The sequence below is a fragment of the Mastigoproctus giganteus genome, chromosome 6 (genome assembly GCF_048544385.1).
Source record: "Mastigoproctus giganteus isolate SK-2022 chromosome 6, ASM4854438v1, whole genome shotgun sequence".
Lineage (NCBI taxonomy): Eukaryota > Metazoa > Arthropoda > Arachnida > Uropygi > Thelyphonidae > Mastigoproctus > Mastigoproctus giganteus.
The window spans coordinates 233,703,674-233,729,881 of NC_143580.1; the positions used below are offsets into that span (position 1 = coordinate 233,703,674).

General features: G+C 35.4%; 1 protein-coding gene across 1 annotated transcript in view; it reads right to left on the reverse strand.

The window, feature by feature from the left end:
- The window catches only part of PolA2 (DNA polymerase alpha subunit B), a 62,897-nt gene extending 38,359 nt beyond the window's left edge, over window positions 1–24,538 (reverse strand). The window contains exons 1-7 of the mRNA XM_090376462.1: window positions 24,451–24,538; window positions 22,708–22,835; window positions 17,656–17,735; window positions 10,160–10,214; window positions 8,322–8,422; window positions 3,164–3,443; window positions 1,863–2,018 (exon numbers count right to left, since the gene is read on the reverse strand). Coding sequence (XP_090232588.1) covers window positions 1,863–2,018; window positions 3,164–3,443; window positions 8,322–8,422; window positions 10,160–10,214; window positions 17,656–17,735; window positions 22,708–22,835; window positions 24,451–24,538 — 888 coding nt within the window. The remainder of the gene's footprint in view (window positions 1–1,862; window positions 2,019–3,163; window positions 3,444–8,321; window positions 8,423–10,159; window positions 10,215–17,655; window positions 17,736–22,707; window positions 22,836–24,450) is intronic.
- Window positions 24,539–26,208: the final 1,670 nt, after the last annotated feature.

Below are 26,208 nucleotides of genomic sequence, written 5' to 3' on the forward strand. Positions count from 1 at the left end.
CAATTCCACTCTGGTTTATAAGAATGACGCTCAAAGAACACAAGGCTTCAAGCACATGAAAGACAGTGACCATACTTTTCTATGAAAACCAAACAGGAAATCACAAACTGAAGCCACTTTGTGTAGGAAAGTTTAAATCACCACAGTGCTTCCATCATGTGAACATGAACTCTATGCCAATTGCCTACGACTTTATCGAAAATGCATGGATGACTTCCAGCATTTTTGAAATCCGGTTTCCAGCAATTTGTACCTGATGTACATAAACACTTATGGCAACAAGGACTAGATACCAAAGCTCTCTTGCTGCTGGATAACTGCTCTACCCATCATCCTGTCGATAACCAAATAAGCAGAGATGGCAAAATCCAAGTGACGTACTGAAAAATACCACATACAATCCCTTGATACAGCTTCTGTATCAAGGGATTAAATCAACGTTTAAAATGAACTTCCGCAAGACTCTGAAACAGAGAATAATCACTAGTGAGGATTCTGTTACCTCATTTTTAGAGAAGCTGAACTTAAAGGAAGTTTTTTACATTGGTGGCAAAGCCTGGGAAACTGTGACAAAAAGGTGTATTTCAAAATGTTGGAGAAACACATTGGGTACAAGTCTGATTCCAGATAACTCCCAAATAGCCAGTGACAGTGATGAAGAGAACGACGTTGAGGACTTTATACAGGAAGATGTCGCTGCTGCTGCTGACCAGTTCTTGGAAAGGTACACTAATAAAGGCCTGACAGAAGATGACATGGCCAATGCCAAGTGAGTACTGGCACAGTTCGTTGACAGAAAAAGATGAGCCCCAATAGAATATTGGGTAGATGGAGTTTGGTTTGGATTTTATTGGCACATTAGCAATTAGGTAGATGGGGACAACAACTGTCCTACATATGATCACATGACTAGACTCAGAGGCACTTGTTGGTTTGCAAACTAGACTTAAACGTCTTGAAACAGAAAAGGTAGATTCCTTTTCAATTTTACAGTTAAAATGCCTTATTGAAATTGTTAAAAAGAAACAAAGAGATGCAATGAAACAGTAAACCATTGATACGGTTTTTTTTTTTTAAATTAAAGACTTTAAAATAATGACTAAAATGTGCAAAAGTTTATTTGCTAATATCTACTTAGTAGTTGAAACATGGAGTGCAATGTTTTCCTTTTTCTCCTGAATTTTTGACTATTTGTTAATTTAAAAACACGAACATAACAGTCAATACAACCACATGGAAAAGCAGTTTCTGTGAATATTGATTTGTTTTTGTGGCAAAAGGTGTGTGTTTATCGTGTTTATGTATATTTAACTACATGAATATTGTTTTTTTTTTAAATACTTTATTGTATGGTGCATCAATAAAAGATTGAAACAACACAATTGCAAATTATTTCCATTATTATTCTTTGCGTGATTTTCCTTAGACATAGTATTGCAATTATTGCACAAAAAAGAGACAAACAAAATTGATTGCACGTATGAAGTTTGAATTTGGAAAAATGGCTAGAATTTTCTAACGCAATCCCACTTATATTGAGATGTGATTTTTTGGACCCTGAGCATCACATTATAATGAGTTTCACCTGTAATCCCAAATGGTACTAACTGCTTAAGAATTTTTTTATGTGCAAGATATGAGCATTACAATGTTAGTGATGCTAACAAGTTTGGAAATGATTTCTTCACTATTAAATAAAAAAAGATAAGTAAAATTAAAATTCTAATACTGACAAAAGATGATATGAAAAATTCTCACAAATAATTTTATTATTAGCATACAATTATTTAAGTAAACACATCATTAGGAACATTGGTAGTTATTAGTATCAAGTCAGAAATACAAAATTATATATTACGCACCTGACCAGGAAAAAAAGAATACTGTTGAAGTTCAGAAACGTCTAATTCAACAAGTCGCCCAGAAGATGTTTCACTGGAACCTTCTAGAAGAATGGAGGTAGCATTCATTTTTCCATTTCCATCACAACAGATTCTACCAACAACAGTAATTTCTTCCTAATATATGAAAAATGTTAAATTAAAACAGCAAATTTAATTAATGCATACAGATGAAAACTAAAATAAGATTTTGCACCAAAGAACATAATTCTTCAGCACATTAACTTATGATACCCTGCACTGGTGGTTTTAAACATGATATAGTAAAGGATAACAATCACTAAAGAAGTGGAAAAGAAACATCTTTGAAATGTCTCAGGTAGAGTGAATTTATAATAAACAGATTCAGAACTTATACAGAGTCAAGTGCTTCATTTATTTTGTTTAAATGAAAATTAACTTGCACATAATGCTATTAAGAATTTATATTATTCAAATTCCATTAAAAGTTAAACTGTTCTACAAATATAAATAACACTAATTTATAACAAAAAATGTTATTTACTGTACTGAACCAAAAACAAGGGGCACAGCACTTTCCCAAATGTACAATTTTGGAAGTAAATGTGCAGCTTATATGTAGTATCATTGAAAAAATTATCATGAGTCATTTGTTGGAGTACATGTGCTGCTACACAATTCACCCTTTTGTTATCAAAAATATTTTTGTGATCTAAAAAATATATTATTTGCATTTGCCATTACAATATTAAAATAAAGTGATATTACAAAATGAATAACTTTAAAAATTGACTGTCATACAAAGTGTGCTATCTGCTGCTTAAGGATTAACAATGGAATAAGCACACCAAAAATAATAAAAAAAATCATTTAAAAAAATTAAATTTAATTTAATTTTTACCTAACTTATCAAATTTTTAATAAATACTTTAATATTTAATTAATACTTATTCATTTTTAATTAAACCTTACTTATTAAAATTTTAATAAGTAAAGTTTTGCCTTTCAATCAATGTTGACTCTGTTAGAAATGGAAAAGTAATAACACAAACAAAAAAAAAAAAGGTGATCTCATTATTGGCATACTCTATATCTACCATGACTTATGTAAGTGAAATCTAGAAGTGGGGAAAAAAATGTTGCAAGTTGCTTGCCTCCTTGAGTAAAATATATTGTCCAAAGGGTGCAACTTTTGCACATTTTTATTTAAAAATTAATTTAAAATTCAACAAATTTTATTTTCGATTCAATATAGTAATAAACCAAACTTCTTTCAAGAAAAACAAAAATTTATTACTTACAGGAGATGGCCTTCTAACATTTGTTGGCTCATCCAAGGAATAATGTTTCTGTAAAATTTCTGACATATCTTCAATTAACTCATTTAGAACGCATGCACGATCTTTAAGTTTTTCAAACATGTAGTGATAAGGTTCTGTTAGAGATGCAGATGAATCATAGTAAGCAACTGTACAAACATCATGGCTATCTCTTTTCCAAATGAAATTCCTTTCAGTTCCTAATGAACAAATAATATCTCCAGAATTTTTCCTAGACCCATACTTTGCAGATGGTGTAGTGCTGTAAAGACAATAAAATTATAAAAATTGTAAAATGGAATATTAAATGTCTCCAGCAGTATAATAGAATTGTCACTTAAAACCATTTAAGTGGCAATTAGATTTATTCTGTGATAACACCAGTCAATTTCTATCATTATATCTTATCAACTACTTCAGTGCATAATTAATTCACTAGAAGGTGCAGTAAATCAAATATGCATACCTGCACTACCTATGAAGATTGTTTTGATTCTATTCAATAAAGATTTCTCAAAATTTTAATAAAGATTGTTAAGATTTTCCCTACCACTGAAATCAGGCTAAGCAGTCTGTGGTTACTGACTTCACCCTTAGAACCACCTTTATGTACTGGAGATACGTTGGCACTTCTCCAATCCAAAGGAATCTCTCCTGAGTCCAAAGGTGGCCTCAAAATTAACCTCAGTGGTTCAATACACTCTGTGGCTGCTTCCCTCAAAATTACTGGGAATACACCAACTCCAGGAGCCTTACTTGACTTTAGGTTCAAAAGTTTTTCAAATAAACAGTCATCTGTAATTTCAAAATCACTAATTTCATATGGCTCAGCCTCTCTCACCATAAAGGGTCTCTGGGCAGTAAAGACAGATGTGAAGTACAGTCGAACTCATTTATAATGAGAGTTCAGCCATTGCGAGCAAACAGAGAATTGATTGGAAATCATGTACTTTATGAGCAAAATTTCACAGTTAAAGTGATCACGTAATCAGGTAGTTAAGAGCTTCATTGGCATAAGGAGCAAATTTTTAAGGAATTACAACAAGCACTGATTGAACTGCCATATGAGGGACTAAAAATCTATTATTGCTTTGCACATTTATGACATTTCCTCCTTATCACTTTTCACAACCCTACAAATAGCAATTTATGAATAACCCTGTTAACGATTCTCAGAATCTTTATAGTGCAGCATACTATGACAAAGAGCATAGTCCTCGTTCCAGTGGCATAGCGGAAATCCTTGAACACAGAGCGTGGCACGAGTGCTGAAAGCCTATTGGAGTTCTAACGTTTCCTATCAAGGATGGGGGACAAGATAATTCTGCTACACACTACCTTGTTTGAATAAAGCATGTCCATCACAACAGGTGCACTTCTGCATATAACATTTTTTGTTTTCTTTCTCCAAGCTCTTAATCCTCCTTTGTACTGTATCTTTTGAAATATTTGCAAATTATTTCAGTAATTAAATTTAAAAAGCTAATACAGAAAACTAAGCAGATAACAGAAATTTAGCTACTATTGAAACTTAAGAATTTAAACTTACAAAATACAAAAAGAAAATATATTACAAGGATTAAGTTTATGAAAGGAAAGAATTTAAGTTCACAAAAATAAAATAGGACAATAGCTTTACAAAATTTCAGAAATTAAATTTACATTACAGTAATTTATCTACTATTTAATTCTTAAGTAAACCTGACACAATCCACAGGCATAAAAGAAGTACACAGTCTGTCCCCAAAATATGTAAGCGATATGTTCCAGGACTTCTTAAGTTAAGCTGAGTTTTACATAACTCAGGAATGACTAATAAAATATTGCTACTATATCCCTGATATGACAAAATTACAAAAACCACATAATATCCTCAGAAGAATGAAGAAAAAGTTATATATTTTTCAATTAATTAGTTATATATATTTTTTATATATTAATTATATATAAAGAAAAATAGTTATGTTTTTAATTATTTCAATTAAAAACTTTATCAAGTGATAGCTGTGAAGTAGCCAGTCACATAAGAAAAGAAAAAAAGGTAGAAAGAAACGCATGTTATTGTACTGTAAAAACTGATATGTATTTCGTAGTCTTGGTTATCATAGTTGACTTCATTGGTGCCGATCCCTTCACCGTTTCTCGTATTCTGTCTTTCTCCTTTATTATTGTGTTCACTGTTGACACTGACAAATCTAAATTATGCGAGATGCTTATTAATGTTTGACCATTTTCATACATCCTTATCATTTTAATTTTCTGATCCAAATCTATCGCTTTCCTTTTCTTAGTAGATTTACCAGTACTGCTGTCACTTATTCTCTTAATCAGCAACACAACAGTCAAAATGAAATTTTCTCTAAAGAACTTTACAGGGTTAAGGTGGAAACACTATTATTACCTTGCATGAGCTCACATTTTACTAAAGCACATTTCTGGAGGTCACTACCATAAAACAATAAAAACAATTTGCAGTCTCCAGTTTATTGGGCTATTCTGTTAGTGCAGTCTATTATAAACAGGTAGTAAACTTGATCTTAATGCATTTGTGATAATACCAATAGCTGGAATTCTGTGGGTGTTACATTATTATGGTGAAATGTGTGTCCCCTTCACTGAAATCTTCAGTCATATAAATAAATTTTCAGAATCTTCTCACAATTTTTTAAGCTTCATGAACTTGTTACTCCATATCACACTTGTGCAATTTGTGTGTGCCGTGTTCGTCATTATTGATTGCTTATTTTTTTTTACTGTTTTAACTTTTACAATCCTAAAAATAAAAAAAATTTACATAAATTGTAAGTCGTAAAAATTTACTTACTATTTGCTCTTCACAATTGCTAACAAACGACTGGTCTTATCCAAACATATGTGGTGGATTCATTACTTAGTAAAGTAACAAATCCATTCCAAATAAATCAGAAAAAAAAAAAAAAAAAGATACACATCACAGATGATGTCCAAATGAAGAAACATTTGGTACTACACAACATTTGGTAAATGGAAGTCATCTTGGACAATACCAGTTAATGATGTCACCCATAAGTGGTCTTCATTGAATATGAATTTGTCATCATCACAGGAAAACCTTAAGTCTTCAACTGTGACATGTATACTGTTTTGTTCTAATTTATTTCAGTTTACGTACCTAACATCTGACCGCAGATAACACGATTTTGTAATATTCTTATTCACCATTAATATTCTTATTCACCTTATTTGTTATTCACCATTAAAATAATTCTTTGAGCTGATGTGTTTAGTAGTTTGTGACCATCTTACCTGTGTGGGTTTCTCTTACCAGAACCTTCTTCCTTAAGAAAAACATCAAGAGGAATTTGTCACCTTTTTTATGGATCAAATCTTTGGGTTAGGATTATTTAGTTTATAGCAAAATTGGCTGTAAATGATTCAAACGATGTTCTTAAAGTGCACAGGGCAATCCACTAGTTTGGTGGTAGGATCCCTGAGAGTATAGATATTTGGATGTAATAGTATATTAAATTCCCTCTCACTTCAGTCATTAACAAATTATTGTTAGCAACATTAAAACATTATATTCATAAAGGAAGTAGTCATTTAAAAAAAAAACCTTTATTCTATTTTTTCATTTGGCACTAGTTTTTGGAGATTTATAATGCAGCCACCAAAATTGTCCTTGAACGTGTCATATCAAATTAAATACACATTCAAGATTCTATAATAATATGGTTGTTAAAAAAATCTATTGAGTAGTTGTTGTTGTTGTTATTTGGTTTTTAGGAGCATTAGCAACTAAGGCCATATTGCTCCGGGGATATGTGGTGGTCATTCCCTGACCTTTCCGCCTCCTCCATATTTGGTGGATCACGGGCTCGAACCCCTGTCTAATCAAGAAGCGTGTGCTACGCACTGCTGCTCCTGCCCACCTGGCTACGGAGGCGCCTGATTGAGTAGTGTGTGTGTGTGTGAGCACGCACACTTTTGTCATCAGGGGCAACATAAAATCAGCTAAAGTTTCAGTTCATTTCATTAATTTTCCTTGACATTTTTGCTCCCAGATCAAATACATATCCAAAGGTGCTATACTAATAGTCTTTTCAAATAACAATTCAAGTACGTGAACTTTTTTTTTTCCCCTCAATGTAAAGTGACCACAAAATTTTCCACTTGTCATTTATGAAAGAGGCAGAAATATTTGATGATATTACTGAATTACCATACAGAACGAGATAGCCTGTTTTATAAATGTCAAGAGGAAAGCATCATCATTATGAACATGAGCACAACTAATCACTGTGCTCATGTTCATAATGATGTGTCAAATCTACATGTGCATCATTTAAAATGAATTCACGCACTTCAAATAAGAGATAGGCAGATCAAACACATCTCACTCTGTTTGCTTCAAACGTTCTCATCAATGTAATGTGGGCTAATAAGTTGACTTTTGCATGACATGGGATGCTTAACAAGCAAAATCTTCATTTCTGTTCAAAGGAGAATCCAGTGTCAGGCAAGCCTAATTCGAGCTGGAATTCAGTATCAATGTGTGGGTGAGCATTGCAAGAGGAATACTTGTTCAAACCACAAATCCAACAAGTATTTGAAAACTGAAAGGTTATATTTATGCAAATGCATATCAGTTACTATATGCATCAGCAAAAAAAAAAAAAAAAATCAAAGTTCAAGGTCATATAACAGTATTTTAAGACTTTTTTTGTTTATATTTTATGTGGAAAATTCACAAATAATCAACTTGTACTATTAATTATTAACATGTTATTTGTTTTTCCACAGAAAATAAAACATGTTATCATAGAATATCTTGATGCATCAAAGGTGCTTAAGTCAGATAAGAAAAATAACATCAAATATATTTTCTCAACAGTCAGATTATCAAATACACTTGATGTGACAGATCTTATACACTTTTAAGTTCAGTGCTGTGAAAAGTTAGTATTAAATCATAATATATTGCATGCACTTTCCTGAGGAATGCTAATAAGAGAATAGTACTGTTGGCTCTGTAAGCACTTTCTGATTTATAAAATTATGACTAAATATATATTGCCAATTGCAGTATTAGTACTGAAATAAGAAAATCACACATTACACTTATTTTGGAGATGCAGATTTACATAAAATCAATACTTACTTTGGAGAATGAGAAGATGGAGAAAAGAGAGGACCAGGGCTTTCTTTATGATGTGGGCGTTTAACAAAAGAATTCCGTGATGTTCTCTGATGTTTTGTTCCCTAAAACAAAAAAAAAGTTAAGAATAAAAGCATCACAATTAAACCTCTGTCATCCAGTAATTTCATCATTGTTGGCCCTTCTGACATACAATTAAATTTATGAAAATGATCAATTGTTTTTGAAAAAAATATTAAATAAAAAAATGTTTCTATTCTTTATAAATGAAGTTTTACTTTGTGTTTCTTTTTATTAAAAGTGGAAAAAATTACTATTTTAGTTGATAATTAATTAATGGAGAAAAGGATATAAGATATATAAAAAGGAATTCAATTTTTCTTAAATTTTCTGTCTTTTCATTTATTAAATATTGTCACAAAAAACTGCTAAACAAAATGGCAACAATTTTTTTTATATTCAAATGCAATAGTGTAATTTATATTTTTAATTGTTATTTATACTGTTATAAAGTACAGGATGATTTAAAAAAATAGCTTCCAGTCTTTCACCTCTCAAAGAACATGGTGGGAGAAAGAGCTGAAATTATAGATTATTCCAGTATTAGGTGTGTTTGCATAACTGCACAGTTAACTCTTTTCAACAAGTACTCTAAAAGATAAAATCTCAAAACCTAGAAGTTTTTATAATCACCTGTCTGTATTTCAATGCCTTCTGATATAAAAAAAAATAATATCACATATATATTACTCTCGATAACTCCAATTCTGATAAGTCGATTTCTTTGGTATCGAACTCTGATAATTTTCTGTCAAAATGCACCAGCAATGATGGGTACTGCAGGTACATTTTTCTGTTTAGTTTTGGAGAAGATTTTGGTCTTGCTATTCCTATGTTGTATTGGGTGGTTAGCTGGACCACTGTGTTGGTCGCTGCTGGGTTATGAAATGAAACACCTAATGGTCACCATGGGCATCAACCACTCATGGCTGTCCCACACGTGACCTTTGGTTGGTTGTTCAACCCCTGTTGAGCCAGTCAGTGTAGACTCACACACCTCAGAATGGGAGCACATAGCCATGTTAGCTGTTGCCGAGATACTGGCTCATGCATACAAAGCCAGCTCAGTATGTATACATACAAGAAAACAGAAACAGATTTAAGTGAATCTTTTTCTCTGATTTTTATGTTTTCCACCTTTCAGCAGACCCACAGACAGTAACCACAACAGATTTCCACATATATTATCCATTATACATGGGTCAGTCAAAAGGTATTTACCCTTCTCCTAGCTTTCAAGGATCATTACACAAAATTCTTCAGTGTGTCCTCATCTCTGAATGATGTCCTGCCAGCCATTCCTTCAAAAGGACCAAAATAATGATAGTCTAACATAGCCAGATCTAAACTATAGAGAAAGTGAGGTCGTCACTCACCCTCCAAATTTTGCAAAGACCTCAGTGGTGCACATACTTGTGTAAGCCTGATATTCTTATTAAGGAACACTTCTCTTGTGGGACAAGCACTTTTCAAATGTTTTCAATTTTCTGATATTTCAATGTGGCAATCCAAATTTGCCATGATCCCTCTATTTCATAATACAATATATGTGGAAAATATGTTAAAAATCAGATGTGCTACTTAAGTTTTGGAAACCAATGTATAGAGTATAGAAAATTAAAATGGAAACAAATACATAATAACCAGCATAAGTTAGACACCTTTTATCCCAAGTCATCTGTAAAAATAAACTTTAACTCTTAAAAATAAATTCATTCATGTTTTATTATAAATAAGTGTAATATATCATAAAAATCACTAGAAATAATAATTCAACCAACCGTGCTGGTAGGAGTTCCATAACCATCTGGTAAGTCTTCAATTGCATCAAGATTTCTAAGGATAATTAAGAAAAGCAAACTGAAGAAAATAAATCCAGTGTAAATTAAAAAATAAAATAATAATAATAATAATAGAGTATATACACTATTATAAGGCACCCTGATAATAGTGTATTATCAGGGTGCCTTATAATTGTGCCTGACTCAAGGAATCCCATATCTGAGGGCTAAGGACAAAGACAACACAAACCCAGCAAAGTATAGACTGATCACCTGTCGCCCAACAATATACAAGATCTTGACCAGCTGCATAACCAAGAAGTTATCAGACCACTTGGAGAGCCAGACATCATAGCCAAACAGCAGAAGGCATGTAAGTAGATGACAAAAGAGTGCAAGGAACAAACGACCATTGATGTTGCAGTTATAGAGCAAGTCTACAAAAAGTACTGCAACCTATACACAGCCTACATTGACTACAGCAAAGCCTTCAACTCCATACCCCACAGCTGGCTGATAGAGACAATTAAGATCTACAAAGTCAACCCGACACTGACACACTTCCTAAAATCAACAACGCCAAAGTGGAAGACCAACATCAAAGTTGAGAACATCACAACCAGACCGATCCATGAGAACAGAAATCATCCAAGAAGATGCCCTGGATCCACAATGGTTCTGTCTAGCACTCAACCCAACATGCTCAACAACAGTCAATGATATATAGGAATTTTTCTAGCAGGGATAAGGAGGTGATTATACAGGTCTGGAGGCCTCATTTCAAGAAGGATGTAGAACTGCTGGAACGAGTACAGAGAAGGGCAACAAGATTAGTGAATGGAACAAAGGGGTGCTCTTACGAAGAAAGGCTTAAGTTTTGCAAATTACAGTGTTTGGAGACTAGGCACCAGCGAGGTGATCTGATAGAGGTGTATAAAGCATTGAATGGTTTGAGCATGCTCAATGCTGATGGGATTCTTCCTCTCGCTCAGAATAATCACCTGAGAGGGCATAAATTCAAATTGAGGAAGGACGGATGTCGGATAGACGTGCGGAAATTTGCCTTTAGCCAGCGAGTGGTTGGTTGGTGGAACAGACTTCCATCCCTTGTCGTGGAAGTTGATAGCCTAAATAAGTTTAAGGCTCAGCTGGACAGGTATTTTGAACGAACAGAGGGGTGAAGTAGAAGTGGTTTTTTTTTTTTTTTTTTTGGCTGATGCTGCATAAGCTTGCTTTCTTGCATCAAATGCCTCTACTAATGCTAATGCTAACAGCAAATACAGATATACTTTTAAACAAGGGCACACCCTCTCTCACCTGATGTACATGGATGACATCGAACTCTATGCAGAAACCAAGAATCAACTCCAACAGCTACTCCAAATTGCTGAAAAGTCCAGAACTGATATCATGATGCAATCTGGCCTAGACAAATGCAAGACTCTTGGACTGCATTGGGGAATCCAGTCAGCTGAAACTATCAGCTGAAGACCAGTGAAGAGATTGAAGCCATGACAAGGGGCGAGAGAGAGACCTACAAATATCTGAGGATGATATAGGCTCAACAGTTAGAAAACAAGAGATCACAGCCTGCCTTACTGAGAAATACTATCAGAGACTAAGGAGACTACTAAAATCAAACCTGAATGGCAGGAACATGGTCAAAGCCATAAACACCTATGCAGTCCCAGTACTAACATACACCTTTGGGATCAGAGATTGGACCAACACCAAACTGGAGGAGATTATGAGATTGACCAGGATAACAAACACCAAATCAACGCCACCAAAAGTTGGCCATCAAGAAACTGACGACTGACCATAGCTCGGAAAGGAAGAGGGAGGGGTTTGACAGACTTAGTTGAACAACAAAAGAAGGCAATAAGAACCTGAAGGATTACTTCTGGGAAAACACAGCACCATCTACCAAGCCATAAGGAAGATAGGAAAACAGCACACATGCTCAACCTCAAAGAAGGAGACACAAAGACAGAATGATGGGCAGAGAAGACACTCCATGGTAGATACTACAATGACATTCGTCAAAGACCACATAGATAAGATGGCTCCCAGCACATGGCTCACAAGCAGGAGACTCTTCCCAGAGACTGAAGGATTTGTGCTGGTCATCCAAGATCAAGTAATCAACACCAGGAACTACATCAGAGTAAGAGTACACTCGCAGTCATGACCGGGTAGCCAGGATAATACACGAGATGCTAGCAAGGAAATACCAGTTGATCAAATAAACTACCGTATTACAAGTATGAACCCCAGGCTATACTAAAGACCTCAACCCACAAGCTGTACTGGAACTGCACCATAATAACGGACAAGGCAATTCCACACAACAGACTACACATAACTCTTGTCAACAAGAAGGAAAAGGCTACCTATCTGATGACGTAGCGGTGCCCAACACTGGCAACTTCCAGACAACCCACAAGGAAAAGATCAGGAAGTACACGGACCTAAGACAGGAGATAAAATTAACCATCCTGATCATTGTGTCAACCACGGTAGTAGTTGTTGACGCATCGGCTTCTGTGGCCATAATGCACCTCCCAAGGTTTTTTGCAGTACTTTGATCCAAGCCCGAGGTGGGATTCGAACCCGCGACCTTTGGGCTGCCAGGCAGGCACTTTACCCGCCCGGCTAGCCCGGTCGGCTGTGTCAACCACCAGTATAGTGCCAAAGACACTACATAACAGCCTAGTAGCATGAGGTCTCCCAGAGAACACATACAAGGAACTCCAGAAAGCCGCAATTCAGGAACACCTGAAGGATTTGTGCTGGTCATCCAAGATCAAGTAATCAACACCAGGAACTACATCAGAGTACACTCGCAGTCATGACCGGGTAGCCAGGATAATACATGAGATGCTAGCAAGGAAATACCAGTTGATCAAATAAACTACCGTATTACAAGTATGAACCCCAGGCTATACTAAAGACCTCAACCCACAAGCTGTACTGGAACTGCACCATAATAACGGACAAGGCAATTCCACACAACAGACTACACATAACTCTTGTCAACAAGAAGGAAAAGGCTACCTATCTGATGACGTAGCAGTGCCCAACACTGGCAACTTCCAGACAACCCACAAGGAAAAGATCAGGAAGTACACGGACCTAAGACAGGAGATAAGTATTAACCATCCTGATCATTGTGTCAACCACGGTAGTAGTTGTTGGCGCATCGGCTTCTGTGGCCATAATGCACCTCCCAAGGTTTTTTGCAGTACTTTGATCCAAGCCCGAGGTGGGATTCGAACCCGCGACCTTTGGGCTGCCAGGCAGGCACTTTACCCGCCCGGCTAGCCCGGTCGGCTGTGTCAACCACCAGTATAGTGCCAAAGACACTACATAACAGCCTAGTAGCATGAGGTCTCCCAGAGAACACATACAAGGAACTCCAGAAAGCCGCAATTCTGAACACCTGCAGGATAGTAGGACAGTCACAGAGTTCCTCAACCAACAGTAACACCAAACACCCTGTGCACCTGTTTGCCACCTTTCTTGCTACCAGCACCTGTCGGATAATATAACAATTATAATAATAAGGAAGTACACAAACCTACGACAGGAGATCAAAGAGATGTGGCATATGCAACAAGTAACGACCATCCTGATCATCGTGTCAACCACTGGTATGTGCCAAAGACCCTACATAACAGCCTAGCATCAATAGGTCTCCCAACAAACTACAAAAAACACCTACAAGGAACTCCAGAAAGTTGCAATCCTGAACAACACCTGTAAGATAGGCAGTTGGTTGATTGATATGTTGTTTAATGGCACAAGAGTGCTAAGGCCTGATTGTGCCTGATTCTATTCGGTAGTGCAATTACCAGTTAAAATCTGTAAAATAATCCTGTCTGCTTTAAGAAATAAAAGAACTCAGCTAGATTTGCATTGTCTCAATCAGATGGGGTAATGTCAAAGGTTCTTGCAGATGTGAAAGCGATTTGAAAATTTTGTTTCGATAATTATTATAATGATTGCAATTTATTAGAATATGCCTCACCATAAGTGTAGTCTGACAAAATCTACAAATAGGCGGATCTTCCCCCTTGAGTAGATAAATATGGGTTAGATACGTATGCCCAATACGCATCCTAGCCAGGATCACCTCCTCTTGCCTATTTGATCACATGCTTGATGGCCACAACTTAGGCTCCTGTTTAAATTGAAGCAGTTTATTGCCGCACTGAGCCTGCCAGATTTGCAACCACTGCTCTTCACACGTTTTTTATGACTGATTTGTAGTCTGTATATGGCACTTGGTAGTTAGGAGATCTTGCAGTGATTGGATGTTTAGCAACTTGATCTGTGTATTCATTTCCTTTGATGCCTACATGACCTGGTATCCAACAGAAACTGACTGACTGGTTTACAGCTTGTAATGCAATAATCTGTGATCTAATTTGCTTCAAGACGGGGTTGGATTGGTTTGGATGGATTTTTCAATGATTTTATTGCACTCAGAGAATCAGAGTAGATCATAATTCGCTTCCTGGACAGATTAATCACGTGATTCAGAGCTATTTTAATCACCCACAGTTCAGCAGAATAGACACTGCATTCCTTTGGAAGGGACACAGAAGTAGAAAAGATAGAAGAAACTGCCGCTGCACCCACTGTCGTACTTGTATTCGAGCCATCGGTATATATTTGAAAACACTGAGTATTTTCTGCTACATGTGCAGCATGGAGTTTCCTGATGGTAAGGCCTACTGCTTGCTTTTCCCCCAATGTTGGAATGAGAAGTCACAGACCGGTGTATAATCAGACCATGGAGGGTCATGATTGCTCATTTCTTGAAAGACATTACCCATGTCTAGATTCCAACATTGTGTTAACTGTAGCAACCTTATCCCAATAGGCTTGTTTTCGTTAGGTTTTTTTTGATAAAATGTGGTCCATTGGGGCTCAAAGAAGTATGGCGAGATAGGATGAAAAGGAAGACTCCGTATTTTTGCTGCATAGTTGAGGATCAACATTTTCCTTCGAAGATGGAGTGGAGGTTCGTGTGCATCTATATATAGACTCTGTACAGGGGATGTTCTGAATGCTCCTAAAGCAGTTCTTAGTGTACTGTGATGGATAGTGTCTAGCCAAGTTAGTGCACTTTTCCTGGCAGAGTCATAGATTGGAGCTCCGTAATCCAAGCGAGATCGAATTATACCCGATATAGCCGAAGCAGAGTGTATCAGTCAGCACCCCCACGTCAATGAAGATAGTACTCGGAGGATATTTAATTTTTTCAAGCAAATGGTTCTCAGATATGTGATGTGTTGTAAGAAGTTTAATTTATTGTCCAGGATTAGGCCAAGAAATCTGATACTATTGGAAAGAGGTATGGTGAAATTTTTAAAATGTAGTTCAGGCTTAGGGTGGATCTTACGTTTTTCACAGAAATGAATACAGTTAGATTTTTGTGCTGATAAGCGGTAGCCATTGCGAGACATCCACAGCTCAATTAGGATAGGCAGTAACATAGGCAACACCTGTTACATAGGCAGAGAGTTCCTCAATCAACAGTAACACCAGACATAACAACCACCCTATGTACTTGGTAGCAATACATGTCACAAGGTGGAACCCCCAATCAGGAAAAAATAATATGAGCAATAATAATAATAATAAGAGTAACCAGACACAAACAACCACTCCATACACTTGGTACCAGTACCAATCGTGGGATGGGAAAAAGTCACCAATAATAATAATAAAATAGCAAAGGATGCAAGGAGCAATTTATCACTGACACAGCAGTTATGGAGCAAGCCTACAAGAAACACCACAACCTACATTAATTATTGCAATGCCTTTGACTCCGTGTCTCATAGCTGGCTAACAGAGATGCTGGAGATCTACAAAGTCAACCCAAAACTGCCATACTTCCTAGAAAAAACCATGGCAAAGTGGAGGACCACCAACAAGATCAAGGACATCGTGAACAGACCAATACCCCATTAGAAGAGGAGCCTTCCAAGAAGATTCCCTGAGTCCACTATGGTTTTGTCTAGCACTCAGGCCACAGTACGCTATGCTCAACAACAAGTACATATATACCATTAAAGAAGAGAGGAAGAACCTGTCACCCTCTCACACCTGTGTACAAGGATGACATCAAAATTTATGTGGCAACTGAGTTGAGCCGAGTTGAAAATGCTAGTTGAGATTTTATTATCAATAAAATTATTATCATTATTTATTATCTATGACTCTGCTTAAATTTATTATCAATAAATTTAAGCTCTTAAGAAAAATAATTTTTTAACTGTTTTTATTATATAAACTGTTGTTGTTATGACTTATACTGGGAAAAAAGAAAAATTATGTAAACTTTTATAGGATTTGTTGTTGTTCTTGTCAAAATGAAGTTTCTTACCTATAAAGAAACTGCTGGAACCAGTTTCATATCTATAGAGAAACTACATATCAAAAAATTAAAAATAAACTCTGTGAAAGAAAAAAGGCGATGCAAAAGGTGCTCGGAATGAAATAAAACTAAGTATACTGCTTTATCAAGACCAGCTAATAAAATACAAAAATGGACTATGAAGATTAACATAATTATTAGAATCACATATACCATATTTTCCGGCTTATAAGACGTGGTTTTTTTCGCGAAGAAATACTCGGAAAATCACCCTGTGTCTTATAAGGTCAATGTCAGATTAGGCCTAAAGACTACCGGCAATGCATTTTTGATGACGCAGTGCTGGTAAACTGAGTTCTGAAAACTTCCCTTTGAAATTCACACCAATTTTACTTAAGATTTATCTGTTGAAATATATTTTTAACAATTATCAGTGGTTACAATCTATGGCAACAATACACACCAGTAATCTTTTTTTCGTGGAAAATTTGTTCAAATCTGTGTGATATGAATCTCACAATCAGACGTAAGTAAAAACTTGTTTCATTTTCCCATGTGTTTGCTTCTATAATATGATCTCGCACTTTTATGGTATTTCTCTATGATCTCGTGCTTTTATGGTATGGCAGGCTAATTAGACTGGATCAGGATTTTTCAATTCCAACCATCTTTTACAAAAAGAAACTGACGCCCGTATTTGTCTTAGGGTGAGTAAGAATTTCTGTTACGTTACTTCTGTCAGCTTTTTTCAGAAACAAACATTTCATTATTGGTTGAACATTTACCCAAGCGTATACCATTATTTTGAGAAAAATATATTACCGTGTTTAATTTTATTATTATTATTTTCTCCAAAATATTATTTTTATTATTTTGGAGAAATATTTATTTTTTTTCCAAAATATGTGGCCAAAACTAGGGTGCGTCTTGTATGCCCCTGCATCTTATAAGCCAGAAAATACGGTAATAATTACATTAACAGATATAGATTACAGATATATTATGTATCAGCACTTCACATTGATGAAATAAAACAAAAAAAAAATAAATAAATAAAATGTTATAATTACACTGCATAACCACATGAGCAATTAATAAAGGATACAGTGGGGTGACTGGAGTTATACTGAGAGACGAAGTGTTCCTTGTATGGGAGTGAGGTGTTTTCACAGCTTTGGAGAGTTCCTGTTTAAAAAAAAAAAATGACATCTAACTATTTAACTTAAATGAAAATGTATCCATAAATAAACAAATAGTAATTAATCACTTCAATTCAAAGGTTACATGGTACACAAAATCAAGTAATGCCATATGTGTTTGGGCCTTCTGAGTTCCTGATCCTAATAGCTGACTCAACTCATAAACTGATGGAACTTGATGATATATAAGCTCTTCCAAATCATGTTGTAAATCATAATGGTAATCCACATATTATATTCTTCACCAGCTCTCTCTACAGTACTGTTGCTGATATCATTCTTAATAACGGTTGCCAATATCTTCCTTAACTTGGCCAGTTAGTTTAACATCTGTTCCGGGTAAAATAATGGAGTCGCTGGTTAAAGATGCATTGCAGGATCATCTAGACAAGACTGCAGCAATAATTCAAACACAGCATGGGTTTGTTAAGGGAAAGTCTTGTCTGACAAATTTGATTGGTTATTATGATGTGGTCACAAAGGAACTGGATGCAAAAAATAATTTTGATATCATATACTTGGATTTCAGGAAAGCTTTTGACACTGTTGCGCATGAAAGACTACTGTACAAATTGGAGCAGAATGGTATTAAGGGTAAGTTGCTACAATGGATAAAAGGATGGTTAAGTGGGAGAAGACAGAGGGTGGTAATCAATGGGTGCTGCTCTTCGTGGACTAATGTTATTAGTGGAGACCCACAGGGTTCGGTGTTGGGTCCACTGTTGTTTTGTGTATTTATCAATGATATTGATGAAGGTATATCAGGCTTAATGTTGAAGTTTGCAGATGACACAAAGGTTGGCAGGGTTGTTAATGACAGTAATGGCAGTGTGCTACTGCAACAGGATCTAGATAATTTGGGCAGATGGGCTAAGAAGTGGCAACTGAAGTTCAACCTTGACAAATGTAAAGTACTGCATATGGGTAGAAGTAACCCCAGAGAAACGTACCAACTGTGTGGTACTACACTTAAGGTGGTAGAAAATGAAAAAGACCTGGGAGTAATTGTGCAGTCAGATATGAAGTTTTCTGAGCAGTGCAGACAGGCTGCTAGGGCGGGTCATGGGGTTTTGTCAATGATATATAGGAATTTTGCTAGCAGGGAAAAGGAGGTGATTGTCCCTCTGTATAAGGCAATGGTCAGGCCACACCTTGAGTACTGCGTACAGGTCTGGAGGCCTCATTTTAGGAAGGATGTAGATTTGCTTGAGCGTGTACAGAGAAGAGCAACACGATTGGTGAGGGGAATGAAGGGATTCTCTTACCAAGAGAGGCTTAAGTTCTGCAAACTGCAGTGGCTGGAGACTAGGCACCTGCGCGGTGATCTGATTGAGGTCTATAAGGCCTTGAATGGGTTGAGCACGCTGAATTCTGATAGGATCCTTCCACTTGTTCAGATTACCAACCTACGGGGACATAAGTTCAAATTAAGAAAGGACAGATGTAGAATAGATGTGCGGAAATTTGCCTTTAGCCAGCGGGTGGTTAATTGCTGGAACAAACTTCCATCTGTCGTTGAAGTTGATAGGTTAAATAAATTTAAGGAGGAACTGGACAGGCATTTGGAGGGAATGGTGTGATTTTTTTTTTTTTTTTTTTTTTGACTGATGCTGCATAAGCTCCTACACTTGCTTTCTTGCATCATGTGCCACTACTACTACTACTACTACTACTACTACTACTAGTAATATTGTCCCCTTTTGTAACATAAGTGATATATTTCCCCTGATAGACCCCAGATTTTAAATTTATTATTTGAAAAGTGTATTTTGTTTTTTTCACTGTGCTTTTAGTGTACTAATGCTTGACATTTAACCAGTAGATTGCAAAGTATTAATTTCAATTCTTCATATTTTTTTTAATAATAATGATCAAAAACTTTAGAAATTATGTGTTTTTTACAACTACAAATACTTAGTTTTAATGAAATAAAAAGTTGATTAATTATGCTTAAATTTTCACGAAAATGTTGGCAACTTAAAATAGAAATATGACTTGCAATCTCTGCCAAATTTAAGTGTATGTATAGGCATTAATGCACAAAACTTTGGCATTACTCCAACACAACAAATTAAGTCAATATTCATAAAAGAAAAAAAAAAAAAAAAATACTTTGATATTAATATATTTCAATGAAAAAAACAATAACAACAAGAAATGAAGTAATATGTTGCTTCATGTGACTATCTTTTATCACAATAATTTTTATTATTTTTATGAACAGCCTTCTTTGCATATCACTTACAAATCAATGCCTTCTAAATTCATTAGGGAAGGAAAAAATCGGCACGGACTAGCATATAGTATTCCAGCTGATATTATACATCACATATATCTTGTCCCAACTATGTCAGCCCCCCCCCCCCATCATAGAACTGTAAATTGTGATGATCTGTGGCTTTTCCCAGCCCCTTCTATTGGAACATCAATTTTACTAACGTAATACAAACTACCTGTTAAAATAACATTTTTTTTGTAAGGAAGAACACATTTGTGACACCTTCCTGGAATGTAAATACAATGTGATTAGCTGATTTACTGTTCATGGCCACAAACTAACAGAATTTCTCTTATTTTCTGTGATAATAACCACATATGCACGTGGTGAACTTTAAGAAGCTTTTGGATAATGAAAAACATGCCATTGTGATGAAAAGCAATGTTTCACTACACAATGAATTATACTTGGATGGACACAAAAGAGTAATGTAAATGATTCGCCTATCCTCTCAGGGCCACTCAACAAAAGCTGAGTGGCCCTGAGAGGAAATTGTTCTCCACAAAGTGGAAAACAATATAAATGGATATAAAAAAAAGCAGCACATACCAGACTAACACTATTAAAAAGATACAAAAATAATCAACTACTAATCCCCAACCACTGAATTACCAGGATTAAATATTTTCCTGCTGATCCTGCCAGGGGATGTAATACACTTTAATGAAATCTGCAGTTTTTTTTTTTTTTTTTTTTGGTAGTTGTTGGTGCATCAGCATCTGTGGCCATAATGCACCTCCCAAGGTTTTTGCAGTACTTTGATCCAAGCCCAAGGCGGGATTCGAACCTGCGACCTCTGGGTTGCTAGGCAGGTACTTTACCCACTCGGCTAGCCCAGTCGGTGAAATCTGCAGTTATTTCTAGTGCTTCATTTGCCTTTTCCAGCACAAGTCTGGCATTTCAGTTAGATTATCTTTAGTTAATTATAATTTACACCGCTTGTCACAGAATAAACTGTGTTAATTTGTCTGACTACAGTCAGATTATTTCTGACTGTAGTCAGACAAATTGTAGTCAGTCAAAATATAATTTATACATGTAATTAGAGATCTTTTTCTTTACTGATGTTCTTAATAACTGTATTTTTCAATTTATTTTAAATTATATACAGTTAATCCCTCTTGCTATGTTAATATACCAGAGGAACATGACAGAACCTCATTTAAACAGATTTCAGGCTGAAATATAAGAATATACACACTCCATATACTGACATTCAAATAATAAAATATTGTTATTTATTAACAATTATAAATTAACATAAGTACATTATTATGACAAAAAGGTTTGATTACTGTCATTTATTAGCACCTATGCCACTGAAAGGATGATTTCAAATTTCAGTAATGCTATAATCAGACTGGCTCTATGCACAGTTGAATCAATGTACAAAGGAAGTTCAATGGGAAGTACTGGTGTGAGCAATGGAGTGAGTTCCAGAGACTATTTTTTTTTTTACAAAAACAGCAGCAGAAACTATCATCTTCACTTTGATGTGCTTACATCTATTTTCCTATTTCTTTCTATGTACTGTGATTTGTTTTGATGCTTATGTTTACAAATGTTTAAATTACATCAAATTTTCTACCACGTAAAACTGAAAAATCCCATCTATGCATAAGTGAACAAAACAAACAGGTTATCTTTCCAAATTTCATAATACACAGAAAATCGTGTGTGTGTGTGTGTGTAATATATGGGAAATGTGCAGAATGAAATGTTATGCTGTGTTAGATGTAATGTTAAAAATGTGTGTGTGTGTGTGTGTGTGTGTGTGTGTGTGTGTGTGTGTGTGTGTGTGTGTGTGTGTGTGTGTGTGTGTTCTTAAACAGTATACTTTTGCCATCTTACTAAAGGACACTGTTAAATCAAATTTATCACCAAACACACACACACATTTTTAACATTACATCTAGCACAGCGTAACATTTCATTCTGCACATTTCCCATACATTACATAACACAGACGGCCACTCCTGACAGCCAATTCATTAACTAGGGATGAATAATAAATTTCAAGTAGGAATTCACAGAATTGTTTTAAAAAATTCTGAATTTAAGGACAAACCATGGTTTTACTCTTTACCACAAAAAAGATGGAGAAAGACTATGTTGGGACAATGAGCAAAAGATTGGGGAAACAAAAAAGCTGAACCATAAATCTGGAGAGTTAGTATGTAAGCAGCTAGCATAAATTCTTACAATTCTCTTTTTATTGACCATCAACTGCACGTGATCAACAATCACACAATGCAAACTGATTTCTGTAACCATAATCTCACCTTCAAAGCTGTGTAAGAGACTTAATATTTGTAATATGAAATGGAATGATTTTATGATTTTCCTTATTCCCTTTGCAAACCCAACTAGCTAGAATTTTCCCTTAATGTTATAATTATTATATTAATTTTATGATAAATCACACATATATCAATATAAACCATTTCAATCAGAATTTATTCTAATAGGGACCAATTTTCATATCAACTCATTCTCTTTTGAATAACACACAAGATAAATCTGTCATGCAAGTTAACTATGTACTCTATTTTCAATCTTTGTCACTTTAAGATCAAAACTCAAATCTTAATTGCTATTTATTACCCTGTATGTGATGATTAACAAATGACAATTATGAAAAAAACAAGTGATGATTATAAAAATTCCAAATACAACTTACTTCTTTTTCTAACTGAGTTAAAAAGTCTAGTCTCGGCTCCAATCCACATTGCTTGGTAGCAGAAAAGGCAACCCACGATGATACCATATCCTCTGCATTTTTGTGATATACAGTACAAAACTCCTGCACTAAAATATATATTTAATTTTCATTTAGTCATATAATACTATACAGTAATCTTAATTTCAAGTAAAAAATCACATTCTGAGGAAAGAATTGGATAATCTTTAGACCTTAAATATGAATCACATGATTATATACAATAGCAGCCATGAAAATTGCATTACACCTTTAAAGTATAATTTCACTGCTGCTTTCTTTACATATGAAATTATATCACCTAAAAGCATCACATCTCATTGTCTTGTAATACATAAATAAATTTTGTGCTCTGGGTGGCTGAGACCAGAAGAATTCATACTTTTTTTTTTTTTGGCTGATGCTATATAAGTGCATGCTTTCTTGCATCATTTGCACTATTTACACTATATTAATATTATATTATTGTATAGCAAAATGAAGCCCATGCACCTTCACACTTTTGCAATGTGTGTGTAATGCTTCTAAAAACATTATGCTAAGACTGTAGCCAGCCCTATTAGCATGCAATTGCATCAAGCTGATGCAATTGCAGATTATGCAACAGATGTAGCATCATCATGTGTATAAAGGCATCCACCTGACAGCACATGTCATCAGTTTCTATTCAGCAGCAATAAAGGGAACTTTCGTAGTTGATATATTTCCAAAAAGTTGACTACCATCAGTCACCTGTGTCAAAAATTTTTAAAAAGAAATGTCAAAACAAAATCTGTAATAAGGCAGAAACAGATTAGTACTCCAGAACAAGAGACTTTAAAAACAGCTAAGCCTTTAAAATTGTCATGGATTCTCACAGAAGGTCACATCTGCCATAAGTCAAAATTTAACCTCTGTGGTTGGATGGGGAGGGCCCTACAGTCAGCATTAGGTTGCAAGGCCTATATACATCTCTTCATCACTAAAAGGTGAATTAGCCATTTGTACAAAACTTGGGCATTGTTTTGATAGCTGTTTCATGACTATTAGACCATGATGGATGGCCCCCATTAATCTAGCTGAAACTCTATTTGATAGACCAGAAAAAAATAAACAAAATAAACCTTATAAATTTAAATAATTATCATAACCACATAATGTGAATTTTGGTTTCGTAAGTGTAATATTCATTTTTGATTTCCATTATTTTTTAGCTAGAAATGTTTACTCATTAAAAAATTCTTGAGAGCACAGTGTATGCCAAAAAACACTGCTGCGATAGAAGCTTAAAATGGAGTTCTTTCCTTGGCCACTTGTGGCCCCAATTTTTAGCTTTACAGTTGGTTGTATAATTACGTTTTAAAACTCGATGTACCAATAAAAAAAAAAAAAATGCACATTATTTTGACCATTTGGGGGGCCGTCTCTAATTCTGCATATTAGCCAGCTGAAGGCTGGCTAATATGCATGAATATTTTTCATTCATGTACTGATTCGTTTTATTGTAAACGAAAGAAGCTTTAGCTTTGTGTGTCAAGGAACTATGACAATGTTCATCAAATGATACTGTGTATTATTAATTTCTTAAAGATAGACACACAAGTATACACTCTTCTGCGATTAACTGACAACTGCCATGAAAAATTTTCCAATCTAGATGGTTTGAAAACAACATATAGCTGTTTACGCACAATCAAATTTATAAAAAACAAAATCCAAACTAACTTTTTGACAAAACATCTTCATCAACAGAATTAATTCCAAATTCTTGTAGCTCTGTCAAGAGCATTTCCTCCGAAACAAGAGAATTCATTACCACGATAAAGAACTGTGATTGAGAAAATATAAAAGAACAACACGCTAAACAACCCAAGTTTCAAGAGGTTTAAATGCCACTTGCAACACAGATCTCCCGCGCAAATATCTAAACGCCATCTATATAAATAGATCATAATGTTGCAATAAATGTTAACGTGTTATAATATACAGTTAAAATGCATATTAATCCTTCAAACATATTCAATAAAGTCGATAAAACACGCTGAATGCGAGTCACTAAATCTGTTTGTAATACTGTTCTAGACATGGGTTAAAAATCACGTATCTCTTACTTTGTCACTGATATTGAACTACTAAATCTCTAGGCACTGTTGTTGTTAGCATTAGCATTAGTAGAGGCATAGTGAAGTGGAAGTTTTTTTTTTTTTGGCTGATGCTGCATAAGCTTGCTTTCTTGCATCATATGCCTCTACTAATGCTAATGCTAATGCATATGATGCATGAAAGCAAGCTTATGCAGCATCAGCCAAAGAAAAAAAAAAAAAAAAAAAACCGCTCCCATTTTACCCCTCCATTCGTTCCAAATACCTGTCCAGCTCAGTCTTAAATTTATTTAGGCTATCAACTTCCACAACAAAGGATGGAAGTCTGTTCCACCAACCAACTATCCGCTGGCTAAAGGCAAACTTCCGCACATCTATCCTACATCTGACTTTCCTCAATTTGAATTTATGCCCTCTCAGATGATTATTCTGAGCAAGAGGAAGAATTCCATCAGCATTGAGCATGCTCAAGCCATTCAAGGCTTTATACACCTCAATCAGATCACCTCGCAGGTGCCAAGTCTCCAGACACTGTAATTTGCAAAATTTAAGCCTTTTTTCGTAAGGCTTAAATTTTGCAAATTACAGTGTCTATATAAACGAGTACAGAGAAGGGCAACAAGATTAGTGAATGGAAGCCTTTGTTCCATTCACTAACCTTGTTGCCCTTCTCTGTACTCGTTCCAACAACTCTACATCCTTCTTAAAATGAAGCCTCCAGCCCTGTATACAGTACTCAAGGTGTGGCCTGACCATTGCCTTATACAAGGGGATAATCACTTCCTTATCCCTGCTAAAAAAATTCCTGTATATCATTGACAAGACACTATGAGCTACTGTTGCAGACCGTCTTCACTGCTCTGAAAACTTCATATCTGCCTGCGCAATTATCATCAGGTTCTTTTCGTTCTCTACCCCTGTCAGAGTAGTACCGCTTTAGGCGCATCAGAAGCTTAAACGATATTTCCCCATATATAATGTCTATAAATGTATATGTATTCTGTGGCCGATTTGCTCTTTGTTGGAAGAAAACCCCCAGAGTTTCTGGGGGGGGGGGAATTGCTAACCTCCACGAGATCGATTAACTCAGCCATGTTATCAAAAAGGCCCGTAGAAATTCCTTGTATCATTGACGGAATTCGAAACCCAGATCTTTTTCACTTGGTGTGAGGAGGACGATAATGATACCAACTCTGCTACCAAGAGAGCTACATTGTAAATGGTTCTGCATTATCTCTTTAACAGGCGACTCCATTATTTTCTTTCGAGCAGAACTAAAGCTTACAGGCCTGCAATTATTCACTTGATCCTTTGATGCCACTTTGCGATTTGGGAACGTTTGTACTTCTTCACTTGGTTAAGACCTTCTCTGACTGACCTA